The 25,222-nt window shown below is 40.0% G+C and overlaps 1 protein-coding gene across 1 annotated transcript in view; it reads left to right on the forward strand.

Annotated features, from left to right (window-relative positions):
* LOC127414072 (collagen alpha-1(XIX) chain) overlaps positions 1–25,222 on the forward strand; it is a 71,350-nt gene that overhangs the window by 7,820 nt on the left and 38,308 nt on the right. Inside the window, exons 3-8 of the mRNA XM_051651788.1 lie at positions 671–770; positions 13,276–13,399; positions 13,609–13,884; positions 16,527–16,607; positions 18,054–18,173; positions 18,565–18,636. Of these exons, the coding sequence (XP_051507748.1) occupies positions 671–770; positions 13,276–13,399; positions 13,609–13,884; positions 16,527–16,607; positions 18,054–18,173; positions 18,565–18,636 (773 nt within the window). The remainder of the gene's footprint in view (positions 1–670; positions 771–13,275; positions 13,400–13,608; positions 13,885–16,526; positions 16,608–18,053; positions 18,174–18,564; positions 18,637–25,222) is intronic.

Genomic DNA, 25,222 nt, shown 5'->3' on the forward strand with positions numbered 1-25,222 from the left:
TTTAAACATAATTTTGCTCATTCTTTTATAGTTTTATGTATGATTCTATGCTTTCATGGCCTCACATTAATTGAGAAACTACATGCACCATTTAAAATGAACTAGTGAAGGCAAAAATATAAAGGTGCACTCTGTAATTTGTTTTATATATGTTGTCTTTTACTTACACTGACACCTAGGGCTAGGGATACAGCATCATTCAAAAACAATAGTTTCCAGTCACTGAAGCCATTGTAGAAATTCACTATTAACAGTTAGCCAGGATTAGTTTAAACCATGAGTGAAAGTGTTCAGTAACAGGGTGGTTACTATTAATATACTGTACATTTTAACCTAAAATGCATCAACTACCCAAATATTAGTTTGTATTTATTTAGAATTATTATGTTTACTAAAACCGAAAATAGAAAGCACAGGTAAGGTTGAAATAATCAACATCAGAAAGTTTGAATGGAGTCTGTACTCTAAATGAACAGACTGAAATAATTGCAGAAGTTTGATACTTAGGATTGATAGACTGCTTGAGGAATGTCAACACAGCGCTGCCTTGCAAACACTGTAATTATATCTTGTAAGCGACCAGATGTGCATTCAGCAGTTTGTATATGACAACACTGACTGAAAATTTCTTTAGCCTGAATCTAACGCAAGCATGTTTTTCTTCTCTCAGGATTTGATTTAGCTGAGAAATTCCTTTTGCAAAAAGGCCCGGTGACGGACGACAGGCCGTTGTTTAGACTGGGAGGTAAACCCCTCTTCAGACCCACCGAGTAAGTGCTCCAAACGTTGATATGGTTTTGATATCATGCCATTTCTTGACTGTCCAAGGATTGTTTTTTCTGAAAACAATGTCTAGCTTTCCGTGACAGCAAGTGGAGGTTTACGTAGTTTTGACGTGATCAGCATGTCCTGAACCGTCTGCCATCTCAAATCAAAAATCAAATCAAATCCCTTTATTGTCACTCAGCCATATACACAAGTGCAACTGTGGGTGAAAGTCTTGGGTGCAGTTCCGAGCAACATAGCAGTCATGACAGTGATGAGACATATACCAATTTACATCAGATTTACATAACACAATTTACAAATCTAATATACACATAATTACACACAACACAATATAAAAATAATAATATACAATGTACAGTATACAATACACACAATATAGAATACACATACACATAATATAGAATACACATACAATAAAAATAGTATATAAAGTATATTTAAAATATACAGTAGGTTGTATTGTGCTGTATTGACATTCAGGCTGTCAGTTGATAGTCAGTTGCCAGTGTGTTGTTAAGAGAGAATATAATTTATGACAGTCCAGTGTGAGATTAAAGTGCAGTGCTGATGTATATTGATTGTGAGAGATCAAGAGTTCAAAAGTCTGATTGCTTGGAGGAAGAAGCTGTCATGAAGTTGGCTGGTGGGGGTCCTGATGATGCGGTACCACCTGCCTGATGGTAGCAGTGAGATCAGCCCATGGCTCGGGTGGCTGGAGTCTCTGATGATCCTCCGAGCTTTTTTCACATACCGCCTGGAAAATATGTCCTGGAGGGAGGGAAGCTCACATCTGATAATGTGTCTGGCAGTTCGCACCACCCTTTGCAGGGCTTTGCGGTTGAGGGCGGTGCTGTTGCCGTACCAGGCAGTGATGCAGCCAGTCAGGATGTTCTCTACAGTGCTGGTGTAGAACCGTGTGAGGATGTGGTGGTTCATTCCAAACTTCCTCAGCCGTCTCAGGAAGAGGAGGCACTGGTGAGCCTTCTTCACAACGGCCTCAGTGTGGACAGACCATGTGAGATCCTCTGTGATGTGGACACTGAAGAACTTGAAGCTGCTGACTCTCTCCACTGGTGCTCCATTGATGGTGATGGGGCTGTGTTCTCTGTCTTTTCTCCTGAAGTCCACCACAAGCTCCTTGGTCTTACTGACATTGAGGGAGAGGTTGTGCTCCTGACACCAGTGTGTCAGAGTGTGCACCTCCTCTCTGTAGGCTGTTTCATCATTGTCAGTGATCAGACCTACCACCATCGTATCATCAGCAAACTTAATGATGTCATTGGAGCTATGTGTTGCCACACAGTTATGTGTGTACAGGGAATACAGGAGTGGGATGAGAACACAGCCCTGCAGGGCTCCAGTGTTGAGGGTCAGTGATTTGGAGATGCTGCTGCCAATTCTAACCACCTGGCGTCTGCTTGGTAGGAAGTCCAGGATCCAGCTGCACAGTGAGCTGTTTAAGCCCAGAGCCTGGAGTTTCACATCAAGCGTGGAGGGCACTATGGTGTTGAATGCTGAGCTGTAGTCTACAAACAGCATTCTCACATATGTGTTCCTTTTTTCCACGTGGGAGAGAGCAGTGTGTAGTGTAAGTGCAATGGCATCATCAGTGGAGTGGTTGTTGCGGTATGCAAACTGCAGTTAGTCCAGTGAGGCAGGCAGCACAGAGCAGATGTAATCTTTGATTAGTCTCTCAAAGAATTTGCTGATGATGGGGGTCAGAGCAACAGGACGTCAGTCATTTAAGCAAGTGATTTTGGATTGCTTTGGTACAGGCACAATGGTGGACATTTTAAAGCATGTAGGGACCCAGACAAGGAGAGGCAAAGGTTGAAAATGTTCGTAAAAACACCTGCCAATTGGTTCGCACACGCTCTGATAATGCCCTTTGAAGTCCGTGATGATATTAATTCCCTGCCACATGCTTCTAGAGTCGGTGGTGTTGAACTGTCCTTCAATCTTGTCCCTGTACTGGTGTTTGGCTGCTCTTATAGTTTTGCGGAGGGCATAACTGGCTTGTTTATGCTCCTCCGCATTCCCGGAATTAAAGTGGAGGTCTGTGCATTAAGTGCTGCACGAACATCGCTATTAATCCACAGTTTCTGGTTCGGGTAGATCCGTATAGTTTTGGTCGGTACTATGTCATCTATGCACTTCCGATGAAACACGTTACACTATCAGCGTAGACCTCGATGTCGTCATCGTTGTAGCATAGAATCTGATTGGTCCGACCAGCACTGGATCGTTCTGAGGGCGGGTGCTTCCTGTTTCAGTTTCTGCCTGTAAGTGGGCAGAAGCAGAACGGAAGAATGGTCCGATTTGCCAAATGGTGGGTGGGGGAGGGATTTGTAGCCATCCCGGAAGGGAGAGTAGCAATGGTCCAAAACCCGGTCACCTCGTGTGTTGAAACTGATGTGTTGGTATTATTTCGGTGCTATTGACTTGAGGTTGGCTTTGTTAAAGTCCCCGGTCACAATGAACGTGGCCTCAGGGTGCGCGGTTTCTTGCTCACTTATACTCCCATACAGTTCCTTGAGTGCCCGGTCTGTGTCGGCTTGTGGTGGGATGTACACAGCAGTGATAATGACTGCTGTGAATTCCCTCAGTAGCCAGAATGGTCGACACAGAAGCATGAGAAATTCCAGATCAGGAGAGCAGAAAGACTTGATAGAATGTACGTTCCTCTGATCACACCAGGATTTGTTGATCATAAAACATACACCACCACCTCTGCTTTTACCTGAGAGGTCTTTCACTCTGTGTGCTCGGTGCATGGAGAACCCAGTGGGTTCGAGTCTAGAATCTCCACAGACATCCAAGTTTCTGTAAGGCAGATAATGCAGCAGTCCCTTGTCTCTCGTTGGAAAGAGACCCGCGCTCTCAGCTCGCAGAGCTTGTTGTCTAGAGACTGAACATTTGCCAATAGAATACTGAGTAGCGGGGGTCGATTTGCACGACGTCTTAGTCTGATGAGAACGCCAGCTCTCCTTCCCCTTTTCCGGGCTGCCCAGACAAAGGGCTCCGCTGGCATGTTTGAAAACAGTGGGTCGGTATTGAGATATTTAAAGACCGGTTTTCGGTGTGCTATTGCAGAACCAATGTCCAAAAGTGTTTGTCTATCGTATACAATAAGGCAGACAACATCCAAGACAAAAAACAAAGAAAGAAGGACAATACCTTGCAGAATCTATGCTTTGATGAGCACGTTATAATGGTAGTTTAAATTAATGCCCACATCCACATGTTGCGTGTTTTGGAAGCTTTACTTCAGTTGTTCTGACAGCTTCTCATATAAATCTCGGTGAGGACAGTGTGGGACAGACCGAAGGATACATGGCTGAACAACTGCATTCAACTCAAGCAGCCAATCAGACTTGTTTGCATGAGTTTAAACCATTCAAAATATGAACATATGCCAGCCATGCTGTTATGGAGATGTTCAGTGATTACGTCAGTTTGTAGGCCAACCAGGAAGGCTAACTCACCATGGGTTCTTTTGGGACTCTCCTATGAATTTTCACATCAGAGGTTTATGAGTAAAATAAGGTCTGTGGTTAAAGGGATAGTTTAACCCTGAATGAAAATTCTGTCATAATGTCCATGTTCAACCCTCATGTTGTTGCAAACTTTTAAGCTTGCTTTCACATTAGCTGGTTTCCATAAAATAAATACCAGGGAGAAGCTGTGTTCAATTTTCATAGCGTTTAGACACGGGATGACCCAGATATCAGGAGCTCGCTGAGATAATTCCCCTCACATTGGCTAATAAGGATAAACTGCCAGGTCAGCCATGAGACATTTTGAATAATTTTGACATAAATCATTTTCAGACTGTGGGCAGTCGGCCCGACCAAGGAGACAGAAAGGTGACTGTAACTCAGTGCTGTGTAGTAGAGAAATCAAGCAGTAATAGGGAGTCATGTTCTGTATATTAATTGCCTTAAAATGACTCACACCTCAAGGGTGGCGCCACATCCAAAGATGGGTTCTGTGTCATAAGGTGCGTTCCAATCCGCAGGGTCCCTACTCACTGAGCACAGGATATCTGTTGAAGTCCATTTCACTTGACAAAATTTGTTCATTTGGAATACCCTGCAATGTCATCAAACACAGACAACGCTTGAATCGCGCTGATCACGGGGTTCAAGTAAGATGACACAAAATACATGTGTATAAATGTACAATAAATAACCTTTCATCCATATATACATTTATAAAATACATTCACGTGTATACTTACACAAATATATTGTTATACATTTAAATTAATATATTTCTCTAGACATGCAACCCGTAAGTTAAATGACTGTTACTGATTAATTTAAAAAATAAATATTATGTGGTTATTTTATAATATGTGCGTCTTCTTAACTGTTATATGACATATTGTCATTATAATACAATAGCATGGAAAGCACAGCTGAGGTAAATTCAGCTTAATTTAAATGACAGCAAACTCCTTTCTTTTATTTGATTTTAGTGTTTATTTTAGACAAACTATGTCAGTACTCTGCTGGTTCGCAATGACTGGTGGGTACATTTCTCTCTCCACTTCCTGTGAAGTGATGTATCGATGTACACTTATTCCCTATGCCGTTTGATGTGCCCTTCCAACTGAACATAAACATTCCCTTCTGATTGGAATCTCCCTTAAGATGGCTGAATATCGTGTGAAGTCCACACTGTTTTTTATCATGGTCTTTGGTTCAGTTTAATTTATTATTCTGTTGTTTCAAGCATGCCTGCTGGTTTGGCCATGGAGATTTAGCAGTCAGTGGACCTCTCTTATTTCCCCACACTTTTCACCTGCACAGGGAAAGGAAGGATATTTTTAGCGTTTTTTACAACTGCGAACAAACTGTTTGCTCCCCGGGACACTGAAGGGGCCATAGGTCAGATGATTTGCGATCTGTTGCTCTATCTAATGCTTGGTGATCAGTGGCCTGCTGTGGGGCCCTCTCTTTGCTCTTCAGACTGGCTGTTACTGTTAACCCTTTTTTAACCGAAAGGATGTCAGTGCAGGTTACAGAGATGGTGTCTGATCTAGAAACCATTCCTTGCGTTTCCACCGCAGACAATTTATTTTCCTCGTCCCCCTAAAATAAAGTGGAATTATTTATAACTGTCATATGTGAATAATTTGCTATGAAATTTATTTGTTATATATTTAAATAAAATTCTGGTCATTGCATCAAAAGTAGTTTGTGATGGCATAAAGACGCTAAATTAAATGACCATGTGTAATGGTATCTGGCTGGTACGTGATAGCTGTGCAGTGTGTAAACCTCACTCTCCTGCCTTAAAAGACACACTAGCGACCAAGGCTAGAGCCTTGGCTTTTCTAGCCTCCTTGCTAGTGTGTCCGACTCCCACAGGGTTCGCCGGTTTGAATCCCGCTCGGGGTGGGTCGAGTAGGATCGGTGACAGTGCTAGGTACTAATGGATTACATTTAATCTGGATTATGTAATCAGATTACAACAATCAAGTACTTGTAATTGGATTCAATTACATTTTAAAATACTCGTAATCGGATTACAGTTACTTTTTAAGAATTACATGATTACATATTAGCAAGGCAACAGCATTAAATTGGTAACAATTTATTGATCATCCTTACCTTTCTCTTTTTTCAATCTTTTTCATTTTTCATTCTAAATCAGCACACTGCTAATATACGTTTGGTAAGTCTTTGAGTGTTTTCGGAAGAGAGGGGGAGGGGGAGGGGGAGGGGGAGGGTTGTATGTATTGCACTCAGAACTGATGCTCGTTACTAGCCAGCCAGGTGAAGATGGATCGTTCTACCTCAGCATTTAACCACTGGATCTATAGAAATAATTTCAGTTTAAGAATGAAATTACACCAATGGTGTGCAGCTCACACATTGAACTTAATTGCTTTAAAGGATCTAGTGGATGCCATCTCTAAGGGTCCTGCCTGCAGGGTACACAATAGTTCAACTGCAAAATTTGCAGCAATTTGAAACAAAGCCTATCTCTCTACTGTTGCTGCTGATGCAGTGGAGTCCACTGCATGAAACTTGACACAATTTTTCCTTGTGTAACTCGGTGTAACTCTGCTGTTTTAAAATATTCTGCTCTTTTAGAATATTCTTGCTGTTCAAAAGATAATATCTTGCACCCCAGCTTTGGAATAGTTGATGGACCATCAGAAAGCAGTAAGGGTTAAAAGTGTTTCAGTGTGTAGATGAAAGCTTTGACCTAGCAATGTTGTTGCTGTTGATTTTATGGTCATTGATGTTGTTAATGTTGCTATTGTTTTATGCATTCAAAATGAACTTGATGTCTCAGTGTTTTGAATTATAAATTTTGGCCATGCATTGTCATTGCTGTTAGATTTAATGTTTATTTTATTCATGTAATGCTTAATGCACATTTTTAAAAATGTCATAAGGAGCTCTTTTGTGAGGTTGTTTTTGTTAGTAATAAAGAATGGAATCCATTTTCTTCCTCTTTGAATTTTTATGTTAAAATGATTATCCTACTCAAATGCATGTGACATAAAATAAAATAGAATTAGGTAGAAAGTAATACAAAAGTAATCGGATGAGATTACCCCAAAAATGCAATCTATGAGATTACATTACTGATTGCATTTTTTGTCATGTAATTTGTAATCAGTACCGGATTACAATTCACAAGTAATCCACCCAGCACTGCACATGGATATTAAAATATGTTCTCAAAACTCATAAAGGCACGGTCACACATACCTTTGCACGGCAAAATTCTGTGGACGGAATACAGTAATCTCAGTGGGAATCTGTGCGATCGCGATGGACTTCAGGTGTAGAAGAGTTTCCCCTTGTGGATTTCGTGTGGAGTTTAAATTTGGTGAACAAGGATATAATTTTAACAGTGAGATTTTAGCAATTTTAGCTCTTTTTAAGTGTAGCATAAAAAGAGGCTGCTTGGCAGTTATTTTTTTGTTTATTTCACAAACGCTTAACATCTGCCTGCACCTTCTTTGTCCGCGGAATTTCGCACTTCGAAGGTACTGTATGTGTGACCGCACCTTGAGACTCATAGCTCCAGCCTCTTTATTTATTTTATTTTTTTTGGTCGCAATATAATTACTTTATTTACAAATCTCATATGTGAATTAATTGCTTTGAATTTTATTTGTTATATATTTTAAAAAAAACTTCTGACCATTGCAACCAAATTGGCTAGTGATGGCAAAAACATACAGAAATTAAATTACTTTGGATATTAAACTATGTGACCTGCATTTTGAGTCACTTTGTTAAGGAGACACATTTTGAGTTTTATGCACCAAAGTAAAACAAGGAAAACACTGAAATGGGGGATTAAAGGCAGAAATTTGAAGCTAACAATAATAATAATGAAAAAAAAAAAAACACATTAATTTTACTTTTAAAAAGTCATGTATTATTTGAGCTGTAAAGTTGTTTAAATTGTAATTTTTACAGTCATTTTAGGGTTTTAGGGTTTCCAAACCCTAAAACCCTAAAATGACTATTTGTTGCTCTGTTTCAAATCAAACTGTGGTCAAGTCCAAAGTCCAACACTCTATTAGGTGAGCTACCAAGCAAGCTAATGATATAGGAATAAGTGTGTATATATAGGTGTGTTTGTCGGCCTCCCCCTGAGCAAAACCACGAGTCTCGTTGGACATGCTCTGAGACCTAGCTCGGCGGCCATTTTCTGAGGTACAACATGTGCGAGAGCCGTTGCCATTAAGAAACGCTGTATGAGAGAATTCGTCATTGGATGGTAAGAAAGCAAAATGGGCCCCTTTGTCCCTATTGTTGGGACAAATCTGTACATGAATAAGGCAATGGAGGAGCAGCCTCAGCCTCTCTCTCTCTCCCCTCCCCGTTCGAAGCGCTGCTTGTGGTGGAGGGGATCCTGCATGGACCGGTGAGCTGGAATAGGAGAATATTCCCCAACCGAGTAATGGCGAACCAACGTGCAGAGTGCTTCGTCTGTACCATTACTCTCTCAGGATTCTGTCAGCAGATGCAAGGTATTTTAACTAGATTTTTCTTTCGCCCATTTCGGGAATCAAGCGGGCATTCTGGCAAGAGCAGAGATGTGCAATGATATCTCTGCTCATTTTTTTAGATGGCTTCATGGATGTCGAACTTTTCAGACAGCTGTTGGATCTACACATGATGGTTGTGCTGTCCAACCAAGTGCATGGCGTTAAGGGGTGCCTTTTTTAGTTCACTGGCTCCGTTTGGACTTTCCCTCGATTTACCCCCGCTGCTCGCGCTGGGGAACGTGTTGGTCAAGGCGATGCTTTTGTTTGCGAGGGTGATAGACAACAGATTTTGTGCCTCCTTCTATGAATCAAGGTTAGCAAACTCTCCCCTCACATGTATCACTTCTCATGGACGAGCGCTTGGGGTTCGGATTGGCGCAGTCTTCTGACCAGCCCCGCTAAGGTATTTATTGATGAAGTGGAGTTCATTATCGAGTCAAGTTTGCCGTTTTTCACGCCTCGAACGCTCAAAATTGTGTCTGTCTCCCCCCGTGAAAAATTTTGTGAATTGATGTTGAGCATTCTCAACTAAATTCTCTATCCAGTGTGCAAAAGCTCTTTGTCTCAAGTACTACATGTTGTTCCCCCACTGTATATGCTGGGACCGGTTTAGTGTCTAACCCATTTTTCAGTACACCAATTTAGCTCAGTTTCCCATAATTTGCGTTGGCAAACGAGCATTGCATATTTTCAGCTTGAGTTTTGCCTCTGCCTCCATGACCATGGGTCTCAGGGCAATCGTAATATAACTCAATGTACAATCAAAATAGGTCTACACATAAGCCTTATGGGCTTGATGTGTAACGAAGGGCAAGCCCCTCATTCAGTGAACAAAACTGGACCGAATAAATATATCCGTTTCTCATCTGCCCTTCGCTTGTACACACCTCAAAAGCCCGACAACCAGAATATAGTTCAGTTTCTCCCTGCAGCTTGCACTGGGAAGTGAACATTGTGAGATCTCATCCCGAATTCAGCCTCTGTCTCCATGACCCGGGGTCTCGAAAAATGCATAACAGAATTTGATGTTCAAAAAACACAAGTGTACACAAAACACACAGTCACAAGCACCACACGCTGCCCCCCCCTCCATAGGAATGCTGGGGCCGTTGTGGCTGACCAGTTTATTCCCAATAACCCCCATGTTCACACACTCTTCCCCGCCCAAAATGTCTGGGAAGAGGTTCTATCAATTAACGTTCCTGCTGTATAGGACGTTTTTGTTTTTGTTTTTTTTCACATACCTTGATATAATAAATGCAATTCTACATACAATCTTCCCTGTTTAACATGCCAGGGAAGAGGTTTTATTCCATGAGTGTCCCTGCTGTATACACACTTTTGGGCGACTTTTTATACATGCCTAGATATAATAAAGACACTTCTCCCTACATTCTTCCCCATTCATCATGCCAGGGAAGATGTTTTATTCCATAAGTGTTCCTGCTGTATACACACTTTAGGGTAACTTTTATACATGCATAGATATAATAAAGGCAATTCTACCTACATTCTTCCCCGTTCAACTTGCCAGGGAAGATGTTTTGTTCCATGAGCGTCCCTGCTGTAGACACTTCAGGGCGTTTTTTATAAATGCCTGGATATAATACAGGAAAATCATTATTTACTTTCAATCCATCGGCCGCAGTAGAGAAAGCATAGTGGTGTCCTTCCGCTGTGATGCTGATTGTAGAAAAGTAGCCAAAAGTAAGCCAAGAGTGCCATCTAGGGGTTACTACAGGAGAGAGCCATGCATTAATTCCTGTGTCTGCCTTTCTGGCAGCTTGTTAGCAGTTGCAAAACATTTCAAAATGATTAATTCCAAGGATAGAACATGGTTATATCACTGCGGCTTGCGTCCCATTCTGGATATGAGACGTTTTACTTTCACTCTAATGAAATGTCAATTCAGAATGTTGACACAGAAACAAATAATATCACAAGTACATCCGAGGACTGGTTTCTGACAGTAGATTAGGACGCTTATTTCCATATTCAGATTGCACAGAAGCACAGGCACTTTCTTAGATTCGCTTTTGGGGGCAAAGTGAACCAATTTTGTGTCCTTCTGTTCGAATAGAGGGCGGTTAAGTCCATATAGCTTAATTTTCACACTCTGGGGGGCAGTTCATACCAAACTTGTCCCTGCACTATAAAAGCTAGATGCAGCACCACAAGAGCATAACACAGATGTCGAAACGCATCTAAAACTTACTCTGGCACCATGCACTTTCACGAAATGCATGGATGCATCTCTGATGCCCTTGAGGCTTCAAGGCGTCCGCATTTTGAATTATCTCAATGATTGGTTGGTGTTAGCTCACTCAGCGAGTTTGGCTGCCCAACACTGAGATGTTGTTCTCAGCCATTTGAGCAAAAAATCTAGGGCTGCATGTGAACCTAGAGAAGAGTGACCCATTGCCAAAGCAACAGACTATGTTTCTAGGTATGGAGTTAAACTTGCAGGCGATGCAGGCATGCCTATCTCCAGCTCGCATTCTGTCATTATGCCAGTATCTAGCGATGTTCAGAGTGGGACATTTCACAGGCTTTTGGGACTCATGATCACGGCGTCCAATGTCATTCCCCTGGGCTTGTTGCATGCAAGACCTTTTTCAGTGCTGGATGAACTCCACAAAGGGACTTCAACCACTGAGGCATGTGCTTCTTCCCCTGGGTGCTACCAGGCTCTGTTGCCATGGAAATAGACCCGCTTGCTGATATCGGGCATTCCGTTGGGACAGATGTATCACCGCTAAGTGGGTGTGGCCCCTCAGAGGGGCACTCTTTTGAATGATGGTTCATCCCCCACTTTGGTTGATACCATTCTAAATGCTAGTGCTCCATCAACAAGGAGGCTATATACGTTTCAGTGGCATTTTTTCACCCGCTTGTTGGTGTACAGTGCGAAGTGAAAATCCAGTTCATGGGGCCGGGGCCGGGGTTACCCCGGCAAATCTTAAAATCTATGGCTGAACATGCGCTTATCAATGGAGTCTCTGTTTGTAGACATTCTGTTGTCTCTCGTTTGATGTGCGGGGTATGCAGGTTAGACCTTTTCGTTTCGTCCTGTCTACGTCCCTTTATGGGATTTATCTGTTGTGTTAGAAACAAATAATATTTGGCATATGGTCACAGATGTTCCTATTTAACAGCTCAGGGATGAAGTGGATTGATTTCATGGTGCTCAGGTTTGTTCGATCAGAAAAGCTGCACTCACAACTTCTGAAGTCTCACTTATCACAAATACACTGCACTGAATGGTCATATCAAATATAATTTAGTGTGATAATCATGGTGGGCAATGTTGTTTAAAGACAAAAAATGTGGGTCAACCAGTCTTTCCTCTTTTATTGAAGCTTATTGACCGAGTGAGGCTCGCTGGTTACGCTAGTTAAGAATCTTGGTAAGGACACAAGTACACCAGCATCCAAAATACAACGTCCGCAGTGTATTAAAAGCATTAATTTCCTAGTAAAAAAGTTTGATGGAAACCTTAAAGGACTAGTCCCCCAGGATATAGTAACCAGTGGCTGTCAAGCTGCAAAAAGGACAAAAAACAAAACAAAAACAAAAACAAAAAAACACCATATAAGTATCACAAAAGTAGTCTATACAACTCTATACACTATATTTCATGTCTTCTGAAACCATGCAATAGCTTTGTGTGAGGAACAGACCGAAATGCAAGTCATTATTCGCAGAAGCTCTGAAATATAATTCACACTTTCATCCATCTCTTGTTGTGTTCATTCATGTTTGTAATGACATGAAGATGAAGACATTTTATGACAGGAATTTAATTTGTGGGTGAACTGTTCCTTTAAGAAGGCAATAAGGAAATAAACATGAAAAAATGTGTTGCCAGCTTTACTAATATTCTGGCCATTGTCCTGCATTGACCTGACAGAAGCTTTACAAATATGTTAGCATATACATGGTTGTAGCTGAGCTCTTAAACATCAATTTCCAGTGTTTTTTTTCATGAAGTTCACCATGAGATGGTTTGTAATATTTGTGTCCTCAGATATCAAATGTAAAAGTTTGGGAAAAAACCTTCTTGATCAGGTATTAATTTGTATATTAGGGGGACGGTGTCCCCTTTAATATCTGGTTGTTTCCCTTGCTGAAAATCAAAATTAAACCGGCCTAAGATGGTTTGCTGGTCTTAGCTGGTCTCCAAGCCTAGTCAGACTGGTCTGGTTTTCTAGTTTAAAAGGGTTTTGGGCAGTTGCTGGCTTGTCAGGCTTGAAGACCAGCTGATTGTAACCAGTTTGGTCAAGCTTACCATCTTATGTTGGTTAAAGCTGTTTTGTTTTTGTTTTTTTTCCCAGCAGATATTGTTGTGATGATGACGGGAAACGTCATATTGTTCAGCAATTTTATAGTCGTTATATAATCTGCAGTTCAAATAGATAAACTCTAATTGTAGGTGCTGGTGGTCTTTGTCTTTTCTATAGATCTGTGTTCCCAAAAGGACTTTCACATGAATACTCAATTATATCTACGTTCCGGCTCAGAAAAACCACAAAGAAAGATCGCTGGTTTCTTCTGCAGATCTTTGATAAAGGTGGAGATACACAGGTATGTTTCAGTTTCAGTTTTTTGTTTGTTTGTTTTTGCTATATAAAGACACATTTATTGATCTAAAGTTTGCTCAACACTGAAGACTCAAGCAGTTATGCTATTATTGTAAAAACATTGATTGTTTCAGACTTCAATTTGACTCCCCCATTAACTTCTTTAATGAACCACTCATTTTAATCTTTTCCTCTCTATTTTTCTTAATTTAGGTGTCATTAATAGTGGATGGGGCTAAAAAAACAGTGGAGTTTTTAGCTCAGGGTTTTCTGAAGAACAGCCTCCTGTATGTGTTCAAAAACCGAGACCTGCACGCCCTGTTCGATCGACAGTTTCACAAGCTCAGTGTATCCGTCGAAAGCAATGCTGTTTCCGTCTTCGTGGACTGTAAATTGATAGAGCGTCAGGTGACTGCTGAGAGGGGTGCCATGATCCTCACTGGACGCACCTTCATCACCACTCGTGTGGAGGATGGACGTCCAGTTGATGTGAGTTGTGAAAAAAAGAAAAGCATGGGTGTACCGAATATGCATAAGCCACAGATTTAGGACATTTAGTATTTGTAAAAGCTTCTTCAAACTGATTGGGAAAGATAGTAGAAGGCCTGCACAGCAAGTTCATTTTCTCAATTATGTTTTTACTACCATAAAGTTGTTTGTGAATAGATATTTTTTTTCCAAAAAACTCAACACAACCTCTGGTCTGAATTTGATATACAGTAGGTCAAAATGGAATATCAAAATCAAAATCAAATCAAATCACTTTTATTGTCACACAGCCATATACACAAGTGCAACAGTGTGTGAAAGTCTTGGGTGCAGTTCCGAGCAACATAGCTGTCATGACAGTGATGAGACATATACCGATTTACAATAAACATCAGATTAACACAACACAATTTACATATCTAATATACACATAATTACACACAACACAATATAGAAATAATAATATACAATGTACAGTATACAGTACACACAATATAGAATACACATACACATAATATAGAATACACATACAATAAAAATAGTATATAAAGTATATATAAAATATACAGTAGGTTGAATTGTACGGTATTGACATTCAGGCTGTCGGTTGATAGTCAGTTGCCAGTGTGTTGTTAAGAGAGAATATAATTTATGACAGTCCAGTGTGAGATAATAAGATTAATAAAGTGCAGTGCTGATGTATATTGATCGTGGGAGATCAAGAGTTCAAAAGTCTGATTGCTTGGGGGAAGAAGCTGTCATGGAGTTGGCTGGTGCGGGTCCTGATGCTGCGATACCGCCTGCCTGATGGTAGCAGTGAGAGCAGCCCATGGCTCGGGTATTTTAATCTGGAGTTTCTGATGATCCTTCGAGCTTTTTTCACACACAGCCTGGTATATATGTCCTGGAGGGAGGGAAGCTCACCTCCGATGATGTGTCTGGCAGTTCGCACCACCCTTTGCAGGGCTTTGCGGTTGAGGGCGGTGCTGTTGCCGTACCAGGCAGTGATGCAGCCTGTCAGGATGCTCTCTACAGTGCTGGTGTAGAACCGTATGAGAATGTGGTGGTTCATTCCAAACTTCCACAGCCGTCTCAGGAAGAAGAGGCACTGGTGAGCCTTCTTCACAACAGCCTCAGTGTGGACGGACCATGTGAGTTCCTCTGTGATGTGGACACCGAGGAACTTGAAGCCGCTGACTCTCTCCACTGATGCTCCATTGATGGTGATGGGGCTGTGTTCTCTGTCTTTTCTACTGAAGTCCACCACAAGCTCCTTGGTCTTGCTGACATTGAGGGAGAGGTTGTGCTCCTGACACCAACGTGTCAGAGTGTGCACCTCCTCTCTGTAGGCTGTTTCATCATTGTCAGTGATCAGACCTACCACCTTCATATCATCAGCAAACTTAATGATGGCATTGGAGCTGTGTGTTGCCACACAGTCATGTGTGTACAAGGAATACAAGAGTGAGCTGAGAACACAGCCCTGCGGGGCTCTAGTGTTGAGGGTCAGTGATGAGGAGATGCTGCTGCCCATTCTAACCACCTCGTGTCTGCTTGACAGAAGTCCAGGATCCAGCTGCACAGTGTGCTGTTTAAGCCCAGAGCCTGGAGATTTCACAAGTGTGGAGGGCACTATGGTGTTGAATGCTGAGCTGTAGTCTACAAACAGCATTCTCACATAAGTTTTCCTTTTTTCCATGTGGGAGAGAGCAGTGTGTAGTGTAGATTCAATGGCATCATCAGTGGAGCGGTTGTTGTGGTAAGCAAACTGCAATGGGTCCAGTGAGGCAGGCAGCACAGAGCAGATGTAATCTCTGATTAGTCTCTCAAAGAATTTGCTGATGATGGGGGTCAGAGCAACAGGACGCCAGTCATTTAAGCAAGTGAATTTGGAATACTTTGGTACTGGTACTATATATATATATATATATATATAGTAAATATGACCGAGGTTGTAGGTCTGTGTGATAAAGAAAGCCCAAACTAAACAAAACAAGCCCAAAACGAACTCAAAACCAAAGCATGCAACATGCCATGGTTTTCAGAGTCCATATTACTGTTTGCATTTACAGATAAATACAGGCCTGCTGGATAATGTAAGTAGCAGCATCAAACATTTGCAAGTTATACAATGAGTTTATAAATCAAGTTTATAAAATGAGCCTTATGAAGTCAATGTCATCATTCAAGATGTATTATTTATAAAGGAACAAAATGCAATACATTTCCTTACCTTTCTTTTCTTATATTACCTTATTTCTGCTGGCACTAATATTTTATTTTAATTATATATTTCATATTTCACAGTATCTGTAAATTCACATTGTAGGCTAATTATAACTGCAGCTGACCTGTTTGTTTCCATAAAAATATTATCTAATCTGTTTCGAAATGCATTGTTGGCTGGTCAAAACAACTTACATTCAAATCTGATTTGTCACTGGTCTGATTTGCCTCAAAACACAGGACAAAAAATTAAACTCACGGCAACAGAATTTGGTCAAAAGTATCCCTGGTTCTGTGGGAAAACATTGGATTTGGCAACCCTACATCTGACTTTTACTGAAGAGGCATTATATTCAGTTATATTCATATTTCAAGTATCTCTTTTCATGCTCACAAATACTAACTTACCTTCACAGATCGAGCTTCAAGAGATTCTGATCTTTTGTGATGCTAGGATAGCCGAGATGGACAGATGCTGCGATTCTCCTGGAGTTACGGTAAGACATTGGCTTTAGTGCAGCAGTGTTAATTATAGAGGTATAAGCAAGCAGCCCGTTAATTTGCACTAAAATTACGAGCTTTACATGTTTATCAAATTCATTCTAAACAGCCCATTCAAACACTGCTATTGAATACTAAATCATTCAGATAAATGTTTGAAAGATTTTTTTATTTTTATTTAATTTTTTTTATTATTTATTGAAATAATGGGTTCCAATTATTTTTTTATAGGCACGGTTCCAAAACCTAGTGAGCTGCCTTTCCTTCTAAAACAGCATCTTTACTAAAATGAAACATCATAAGTGACCGATATGGAATGCTCTACATGTGCAGCAACATTTGCGTCAACTCACAATTGGATGTCAACTCACAATTGAGTTTGGTGTTAACACATTACTGAACTAACAACATGATACTCTAATAAACATAAAATACATAGCACACACAAATATTGGGATAAAAATTTGCATTAATATTTTTCAGTATTATATTTATAAAATGTATAATAAACATTACTCTCGCTTCGTCCACCATCTTTCCTGCTCGGAAAAAAAAAGTTGGTAAGCTGGTTTTCTGGTCTTAGCTAGTTTAAACCAGTTAAGCTTGTTTACCAGCCTAGCCAATCTGGTGTTCTGCTGGTGTACTTTAGCTTGTCAACCAGCTGGTCTCCCAGCCTGACCTGATAAAAAAGTGCCCCAAAACCCTCAAAAAAACAGCCAACAGACATGCCTGACCTGGCTGGGAGGCCGGATAAGAAAAGCAAACCAGCTAAGGCAGGCTAAAATGATTTTTTTCTGCTTACCCTTTGTAATAGTTTTCGCTTCAGGAGTACAGCTTTAAATGCTGCCTACTTAGACAGCGTGATACATTTTGGAACACAGCCAAAGTGATTTCCATGTATTGTTCTTGGGCTCATGGCTTCCATTGTTGGCAAAGCCCTTTAGGGTAGCCCTTTAGCTCAAGTTGCTCCAGTCAATAATTTCTGATTAATTAAAGGCAACATCCTGTCTTAAATGACTGGATTAGGGCAAATATACATCCCTGCTCAATGCTTTAATTGGAATTTGGTTTTTGCAGTGGTGTGCTAATCCCCCCTCTAAGCACTGGGATTATATTTCTTTAGCATTTTCCTCACTGTAGCTGAATAATTCAAATTGCCAACCTGGTTAATATTTGTTGCTCAGGTCTTGGGAGCATATTAATACCATTTTACATTACCAAATGATATATTCTGATTATACTGTTTTGGCATCACTGTTTTTTCCAATGTTTTGAATTTTTGAGAGCTAAACTGTACACATGCATGCAAATGTAAAAAATCCCCACAAATCCAATTGACAGAATTTCTTGAACCTTCTTTTTGAGATTGGAATTCAAAGGGTAGAATTGATTATTTTAGGTTATATTTGAGTGATCTAACAGTTTCTTTTCAATTCGACCAGTGTGAACCCCTGGAAACCCACAAACCCACAGCGGCCCCATTGGTCACAGGATACTTCCACAGAATTCTGTCCATGCCAGTCTATCAGCCCACAGATCGATGCCACTGTCCCCCTCTGAAGGTAAAGTTAGCCCATTAGCATTCTTTAAATGACTGAGTTAGCACTCCACTTTGAATCCTGAGGTAATGCTGCATGCACAATAAATGGCCAATTAAAGCATATTAATGCCGGTCCCTATACCTGGACGACAGCCAGAAGCAGAAATACAAGCTTATTAGCAGCAATTTAGCACAAATAAGGGGGTGCTTGGGCCCAAACATGCACTTCATCAACGGGTGATGTTCAGCTAATCTCTTCTGAAGTACAAAGAGGCAGAGTTCAGACTGGGACTCCTCTCTGAATTATGATCACAGCATTCGAGACCTGATGTGGAGAGCTGTTTTAGCATATTAACAAGTATAATTTGACTTCTTTTTCTGTTTAATTTGACTGTTCTACTTTTATTTGAAAGGAGGATGAAGGGCTTCCTGGTCTGGTAGGACATGCTGGACAAAAAGGAGATAAAGGAGATATAGGGGATACGGTAAGGAATGATTTTAATCAACATCACAGATTAATTTTTATTTTATTGTTTTATAATATCACAAAATTGCATGGTTCTTTGTTCAGTCATATTTTATAGATTTTTCATTGAAATGACATGACAAAGCTGCGTGCATGTGCGTAAAGGTTTATGATCTCTGGTTTTCGGTGTAGGTTGCCAAAATAATGCTTTTTGAAGCATTCTTCTATGAGGAATCTTTGAATAACATTGAATTCTCTCCACTAAAAAAATGCTGCAGACTTTAATTATAGGCTACTTAAGTTGTCACAGTAGTTAGAATGCTAACATATTAAGAAATAATGTTAGGCTAGGGAATTTTGTGTGAACTAGATATATACGATCCCTACCTAGTGTCACAAAGAGTGTGGAGCCAAAGCAAGAATGATAAGAATGTACAGGAATGAACAGCTGATGATATGTTTAAGGACAAAAGGTCTTGAAGGTCACTAGCCTAAAAAAAAGAGACATTTCATGACAACACATATTTGGCTTTGGGCTAGAAATTTGAAAAACCATTTGGGGACAAAATGGGTAGCAAACGTGTTCTTTTTGAGTCATGAACCACAGGGAAAGAAACCATGATAAACGCAAAAATCAAACCAACTAACAATAGAATCATGCATAGTTAGGATCACAAAATAAACTAAAAGGGAGAACACAGCTTTTATGTATTTATGTTAACTAAAGTAGCTTTCATATGTTTTTTTTTTTTTTGGAAGAGTGCACGTGTGTAGGTGCTCAAGTGCATTGGGGAACCCCCAAAGTGTGATGTTGAGGAAATCCCCACTATTGCAGAGCATTGCATCTGTGGCATCACCATGCATGCAGCTTTCCCACATTAAATGGTTTAGGTGTCAATGCGCTTTTATAATTTAATATTCACGAATGTATTATTACACCACCCCCTACGTAACGTCATTAACAACATCTCTATGTTGTTGTAACGTGGATTAGGTGAGACACTGGTCTTGAACCAAGGTCTAAAGATTCTGGGGTTGTTTCTTTAACCACTAAGCTAACTCACAGTCCTGGAGAAGTTGAACCCAAATGCAGGCAGGTAAATCAGAGATAGATCACTCAAATGTCTCTTAATGACAAGAGACAATCAACTTCACATGAGCACAATGAATGCAAACTCAAGACTGAGCAGTGAAATGTAAAACCAAGATAACTTAAATAGAGAGACAAACAAGCTCAAAATTAAACACAGGTGTGCAGGATGATTGGAAAACTAATAAGAACAGGAACTTCTGACCATAAAAGGAAAACCAAAGGGAAAATAATACCATCTAGTGGCCATAAGTCATATTGCACTTGGTTCTTACAGTTTTTGAGCCAATGTGGTTTGAAAGATGGGTGTGCAACATACTGTAGTTATTTCGGTTTCGGGAAACAGTCATGACAAGCTAGTTAATTTCTCCAATGATGCATCGTACTATGATGGTTTAGCAATGAGTTATGTTGTTGTATGGGAAATGCACCCCAGATTAGCCAGATGCCAACCTGGGCAGGTTTTGAGACATTCCCTCATTCTCAAAAACCATGAATAAAACTATACAAGCAAAAAAAAAAAAAAAAAAAAAAAAAACAAACATGTTGAGTACCCTAAAATCTTGGTCCTAAAGCAAAACCAATTGAGAACCACTGTCCTGTAAGACCAGCTTTTGAGGAAATTTGCTATTTGCTTAGCTTTCTACATATAAGTGAAGTTTCTGCCAAAATGTGGCATCTAATTTGTTTTTAAATCCAGCTGGAATATAAATTGAAAGTTATGCATTATGAGTTAATACAGTTTTTTTTTTCTACTGATCTTTTTCAAGTTATCCTGAACAATACAGTCACATTAAATTTGTTGGATCTGCAATGGTAGAATATCGATATGAAATAGACCCAACAAATGTCAGTTGTTCAGATAATTGCTCTCTTTTTGCAACAGTGCTTCTCTTATTTATCGTAGAAGGTGTAAACTGATGACTGCAGTTTGTTGCATTGCTGTTGTGCAGTATATTTTGCTCCTGGTTCAGTAATTGAATCCTCAGGAAATTACTATTCAACGTCAACCTTTCATTATTTTTTTGGTGACCTCAAATAGAACACATTATTTTTCCAAATCCAAAACTAGTGCAATTTCTTTTTTTTTTTTGGAAACGTATTTTTAATAGTATATATTGAATTTATGATGCAATCCAAAAAATTGGATAGCAGAGCAAAGAAGGTAACAAGTATGGAGCAACATACACCCCTGTGAACAAGATGAGTCATAAATATTTTTTCTTTTTGAAATAAATGTCAATGTGTATATCTGCTAGAAATTTGTCAGCTTTTAGGAATACACTGACTTTGAGGCCAACTATGATATTTAGGTATCAGAAATCACAGACAAGAAATAAAAACTCTGACTTTGATAACACTGGGTCTATAAATAACTTAAAGTTGCGGTTACATAAGCCTGAGCACCATGGTTTTGAGGTTCAGTTTACTATTTGGCAAGTTTAAGCAGGAAGGCTCATCTCCTGTACTGAGAAAAGTATGTGATCCACATTTCTTATATGTGGGAATTCATAGATGTCAGAATGTTTCTCTGGCACTGAAAATACATTATGGATAAATGGCTGGTGGTATTTTCATTTTGACACTTCATTCTGTTATTGCCTCCTCAAAGAGAAACATTTGAATATCACAGGCAAGCTAGCTGGGTATCAAGCGGGCATTTCAAGCTTTGTGTTGCCGATGTAATTTGTCATCTACACACCGTTCTTAGTGATTTTTTATTTTATTATATTTTATTTTTTTAAGAAAAGAATTGCCAGCATATGAAGACAGGGTAGACGAGAGAGTGCTTGCATATGTATTAGCTCACAGGCTTGATTTACTACAGCATAGTGAATGGAAATGGAGAAATAAAATCTCATATTTATAGACTGCATGCAAAACGTATTTATTTACCAAAGTGTCTGTCTTTTAATTTGCAGTGGAATTGCCTGATAGCATTGTCACAATATTGAATGGCTTGCTTTAACGTATCATTTGTGCTGTAGTGCCGGCATTTAGCTCTTTATTGGACTGTTTTAAAACCTCTTGGTTGGATTATCTCAAGTATTAAGTGTTTATTTTAATTGTTCTTTTCATTACCATACCCCAAGACCCAAACCTAAGCCTTGCCCCGAAGACCCAGACCAAGACTAGACCCCCTAAGACCCAGACCAAGACCAGACCTCTAGATACCCAGACCAGTACTAAACCTCCTAAGACCCACACCAATACCAGACACCCTGAAGACCCATATCAAGACCAGACCCCCTACCCAGACCAAAACCAGACCCCCTAAGACCTAGATCAATATCAGACCCCCTACGACCCAGACCAAAACTAGACCCATTGCGACCCAGATCAGTACTCGACCTCCTGAGACCCAGTCCAAATACTAAATCTCCTTAGACCTAGTCCAATTCTAGAACTCCTAAAGTACAGACCAAGACCAGACCTCCTTAGCCCCAGACCAAATACTAGACCTCCTAAGACCCAGACCAAATACTAGATCCCCAAAGACCAAGACTAATACTAGAAGGTCCAGACCAATACCTGACTCCTAAGACCAGACCCCTTAAGACAAAGACCAGACCCCCTATGACCTAGACCAATGCTAGACCCACTAAGACCCAAACCTAGACCAATACAAGCACTCCATAGGTCCAGACTGACACCAACTAGACCTCAGCCAGTACCAGTTACTCTATGAGCCAGACCCAGACCAAGACTAGTTTCCTTAAAGGCTCAGATCAAGGCTAAGACACCGGAACCAGGCTTAATTTAATGCAACATGCATTTCAATACTGACCCACTTTGTTCAGTGGCTACAGTTAGTAGCTGGAATTCTTGTGACTCCTCTGTAAAATACTGACCTGTGTTTGAGGTATCACCTCTACTATGCTGGAAATAGACTGCCTTCATATCTGAGAGTCAAGACTGTACTTTTTTGTCTGTTAGAGAAAAAAATGGCATTTAGAGAAAAAAAGACTATTAAAAATCTTTTGACAGGCTTTGATAAATGTCATGCTGCCAGATTATGTCAGTTGTCTTGAAGATGAATTTGAAGATATAATAAGGTTTATTATGCACTGTAGACTTAACTAATTTGGCCTATTGCGTTTAAACCAAATTATATTAATTTAAATCTGCTTTTAAGAAGATTACAACAAAGGATAAATAATGCATGTGCTGTATGAACCAGCCAAAATAGCCTAATATGTTGCAATACCACTAACTAACAGCCATGAAACTGCAATTACAAAACACAGACACTCTAGTCAGATGTTTAATAGATGCATTAGTAATGTAAAGCATGTCTATTTGAAACTGAATGAGAGTCATGCTCTCTTTGTGTAGACACGGTCACCTCTTAACCCAAAGAAGAATTAAGTAAAAAAAAAAACGTGACAGTTTGCAAGATAGCATACGAACATTACAGCGTTCTGAGCTATTAAGCTCACAGAGTGTCACCCAAAGGTTAATTGCAGTGACCCACATGAGAACACTTTTTGTGGATCACTTATAATGTGTTTCTCAAAAGGGTTTGTAACCAGCACTGAAAATTGCCAGTCGCAAACTTGTTTTTTGGAATGAATGAAGTGGGATTAATCGCATGAGGAACTCTGTTTGGAGTGGACCGGCATTTTTACTGGCCAATGCACAACACATCCAAAATGCAATTACCTGGGCTGGTTTTGTTGTTTTGGAGATGTACTCTCTAACCACACAGCCTCCCTTAGATATCTCCCTCACCCTATAATCCAATATTCAGCTTGAAACCAAGCAACATAGCAAACTTGGGCAGCAAACCTGAATCCAGGGACCACCGGCATGCCTGAATTATTTATGAGCTGCAGTAGTTGTATTAATGGTCTTGCAATTCATTAAAGAATACTGAATATTATGTTTTGTAAACAGATTTAAAAGGAGTTTCAAGGTTATTTTTAGGCCAAATTGACAGCGTGAATCTAGTTTGATTGATGGAACCCCCGGCTTAATAACAAAATAGGAAATTATTTTTATTTTATTTTATTTTTTTTATTTTGTTTTCTACAAATTAAATTGTATCTTGTGTGTCCTGTAACTCAAGTGAAATACCTCCACTGTGAAAAACTGTTTGGGCAGCGCATCAATATGGAAAAAGAATAACACATCTAAGGCATCAACATTACTCTTGCTCAGTTTTGAAAAATACTGTATGTACCTAATGCATTTTTCCTTTGCTGGCCAGAATGAGTCAGAGTGAGTTTGAGCAAGTTTCTTAAACTTGCATTTTCCCTTTACGTCCTTGCCGTTCACCATTTCCATTGAAATCAGTGGATTTGTTGTGCTATCTGAGCAATGTAAACTCTAGTGTGTAGGTGCCCTTCCTCTATTAACCTTGACTGTAATGTTCTCAAGCCCATCAAGCAAGGCTGCTGTGGGCCTTGAGCTTGTAGCCTCCCAATTATCAAGTATTATTATCCAGATTTGCGCATGTGCATTAACTATACAAGCTAGTTTTTCAGCCTATTCTGAGGTAAAGAAGCATAATGTGTGATACCAGTGTTGTTTGATTTTACTGCTGATTTGAAATATGTCATTTAAACATAAGCTTGGCAAACAGTTTTTTAGATTTTGGTGTTCCCCCATACAACTTGCTAAGACGGGTGGTGAGCAGTGACTGAGAGTCTTTATATGGCTTTCTCCTACCCGGTTGTCCTGGGTGGTTTCTCCTATATTAAAGCTCCAGTATGGTCTACCCTGGTCTAATGAAATTCAAATCCTACCCGGTTGTCCTAGATGGTTTCTCCTACCTGGTTTTCCTGGGTGGTTTCTCACAATGATTCCAGAGAAATTCAGAATAAATAAAATAATAACAATTTATTTGCCAGGTAGGATATAAAACATTGTTACAAGAATTCAATCAATCCCAATTTCACATATGATCAGAATAAACAAACAATAAGGTATAAGTCAGAGAAACATACTTGGCAAATAGAAACTACAAACAGCGACAGTATGGGAGATCTGAATACAGACTCCCTGAGCTCCTCTGCCATCCTTCCTTAAGTACCAAACTATTCTATTGTTGTTTCAGATGTGTATGTTTGATGTTATTTAGGATTTGGTTTACAATTTAGGGAGTTGTAAGTCGACTGTGGCATGGGGGGCGTGGTCATGTGTCGGTCTGCGGGAGAGGGAGAGCGGTAAGGCTCGTCACCTGGCTCATAGCTATCTCTAACACCTGTCTCTCATTATAGTGATGGCAGAGCGAGACTCAAAAGGCACGCCAGAGCATCAGAGAGGGAGAGAGAGTGACCGACAAGTCCAGAGACGGCCACGAATATTCTTAGTTATTATTTAATCTGTATCGACGGTTACCGTCGATTGTGTGTGTGTGAGAAATTGAGGATTAAAAGACTGACCTTGAACCTGATTTGCTGTCTCCTGACTCCTCCATTTGCCTGAACTAAGTACTTGTTACATCGACCTTTGATTGAGTAGGTCGTTTGATGTTTACAAAGAATGCACCTACTCTGCATACAGCATCTGG

This window comes from Myxocyprinus asiaticus, chromosome 23, assembly GCF_019703515.2.
Source record: "Myxocyprinus asiaticus isolate MX2 ecotype Aquarium Trade chromosome 23, UBuf_Myxa_2, whole genome shotgun sequence".
In the NCBI taxonomy this organism is placed as follows: domain Eukaryota; kingdom Metazoa; phylum Chordata; class Actinopteri; order Cypriniformes; family Catostomidae; genus Myxocyprinus; species Myxocyprinus asiaticus.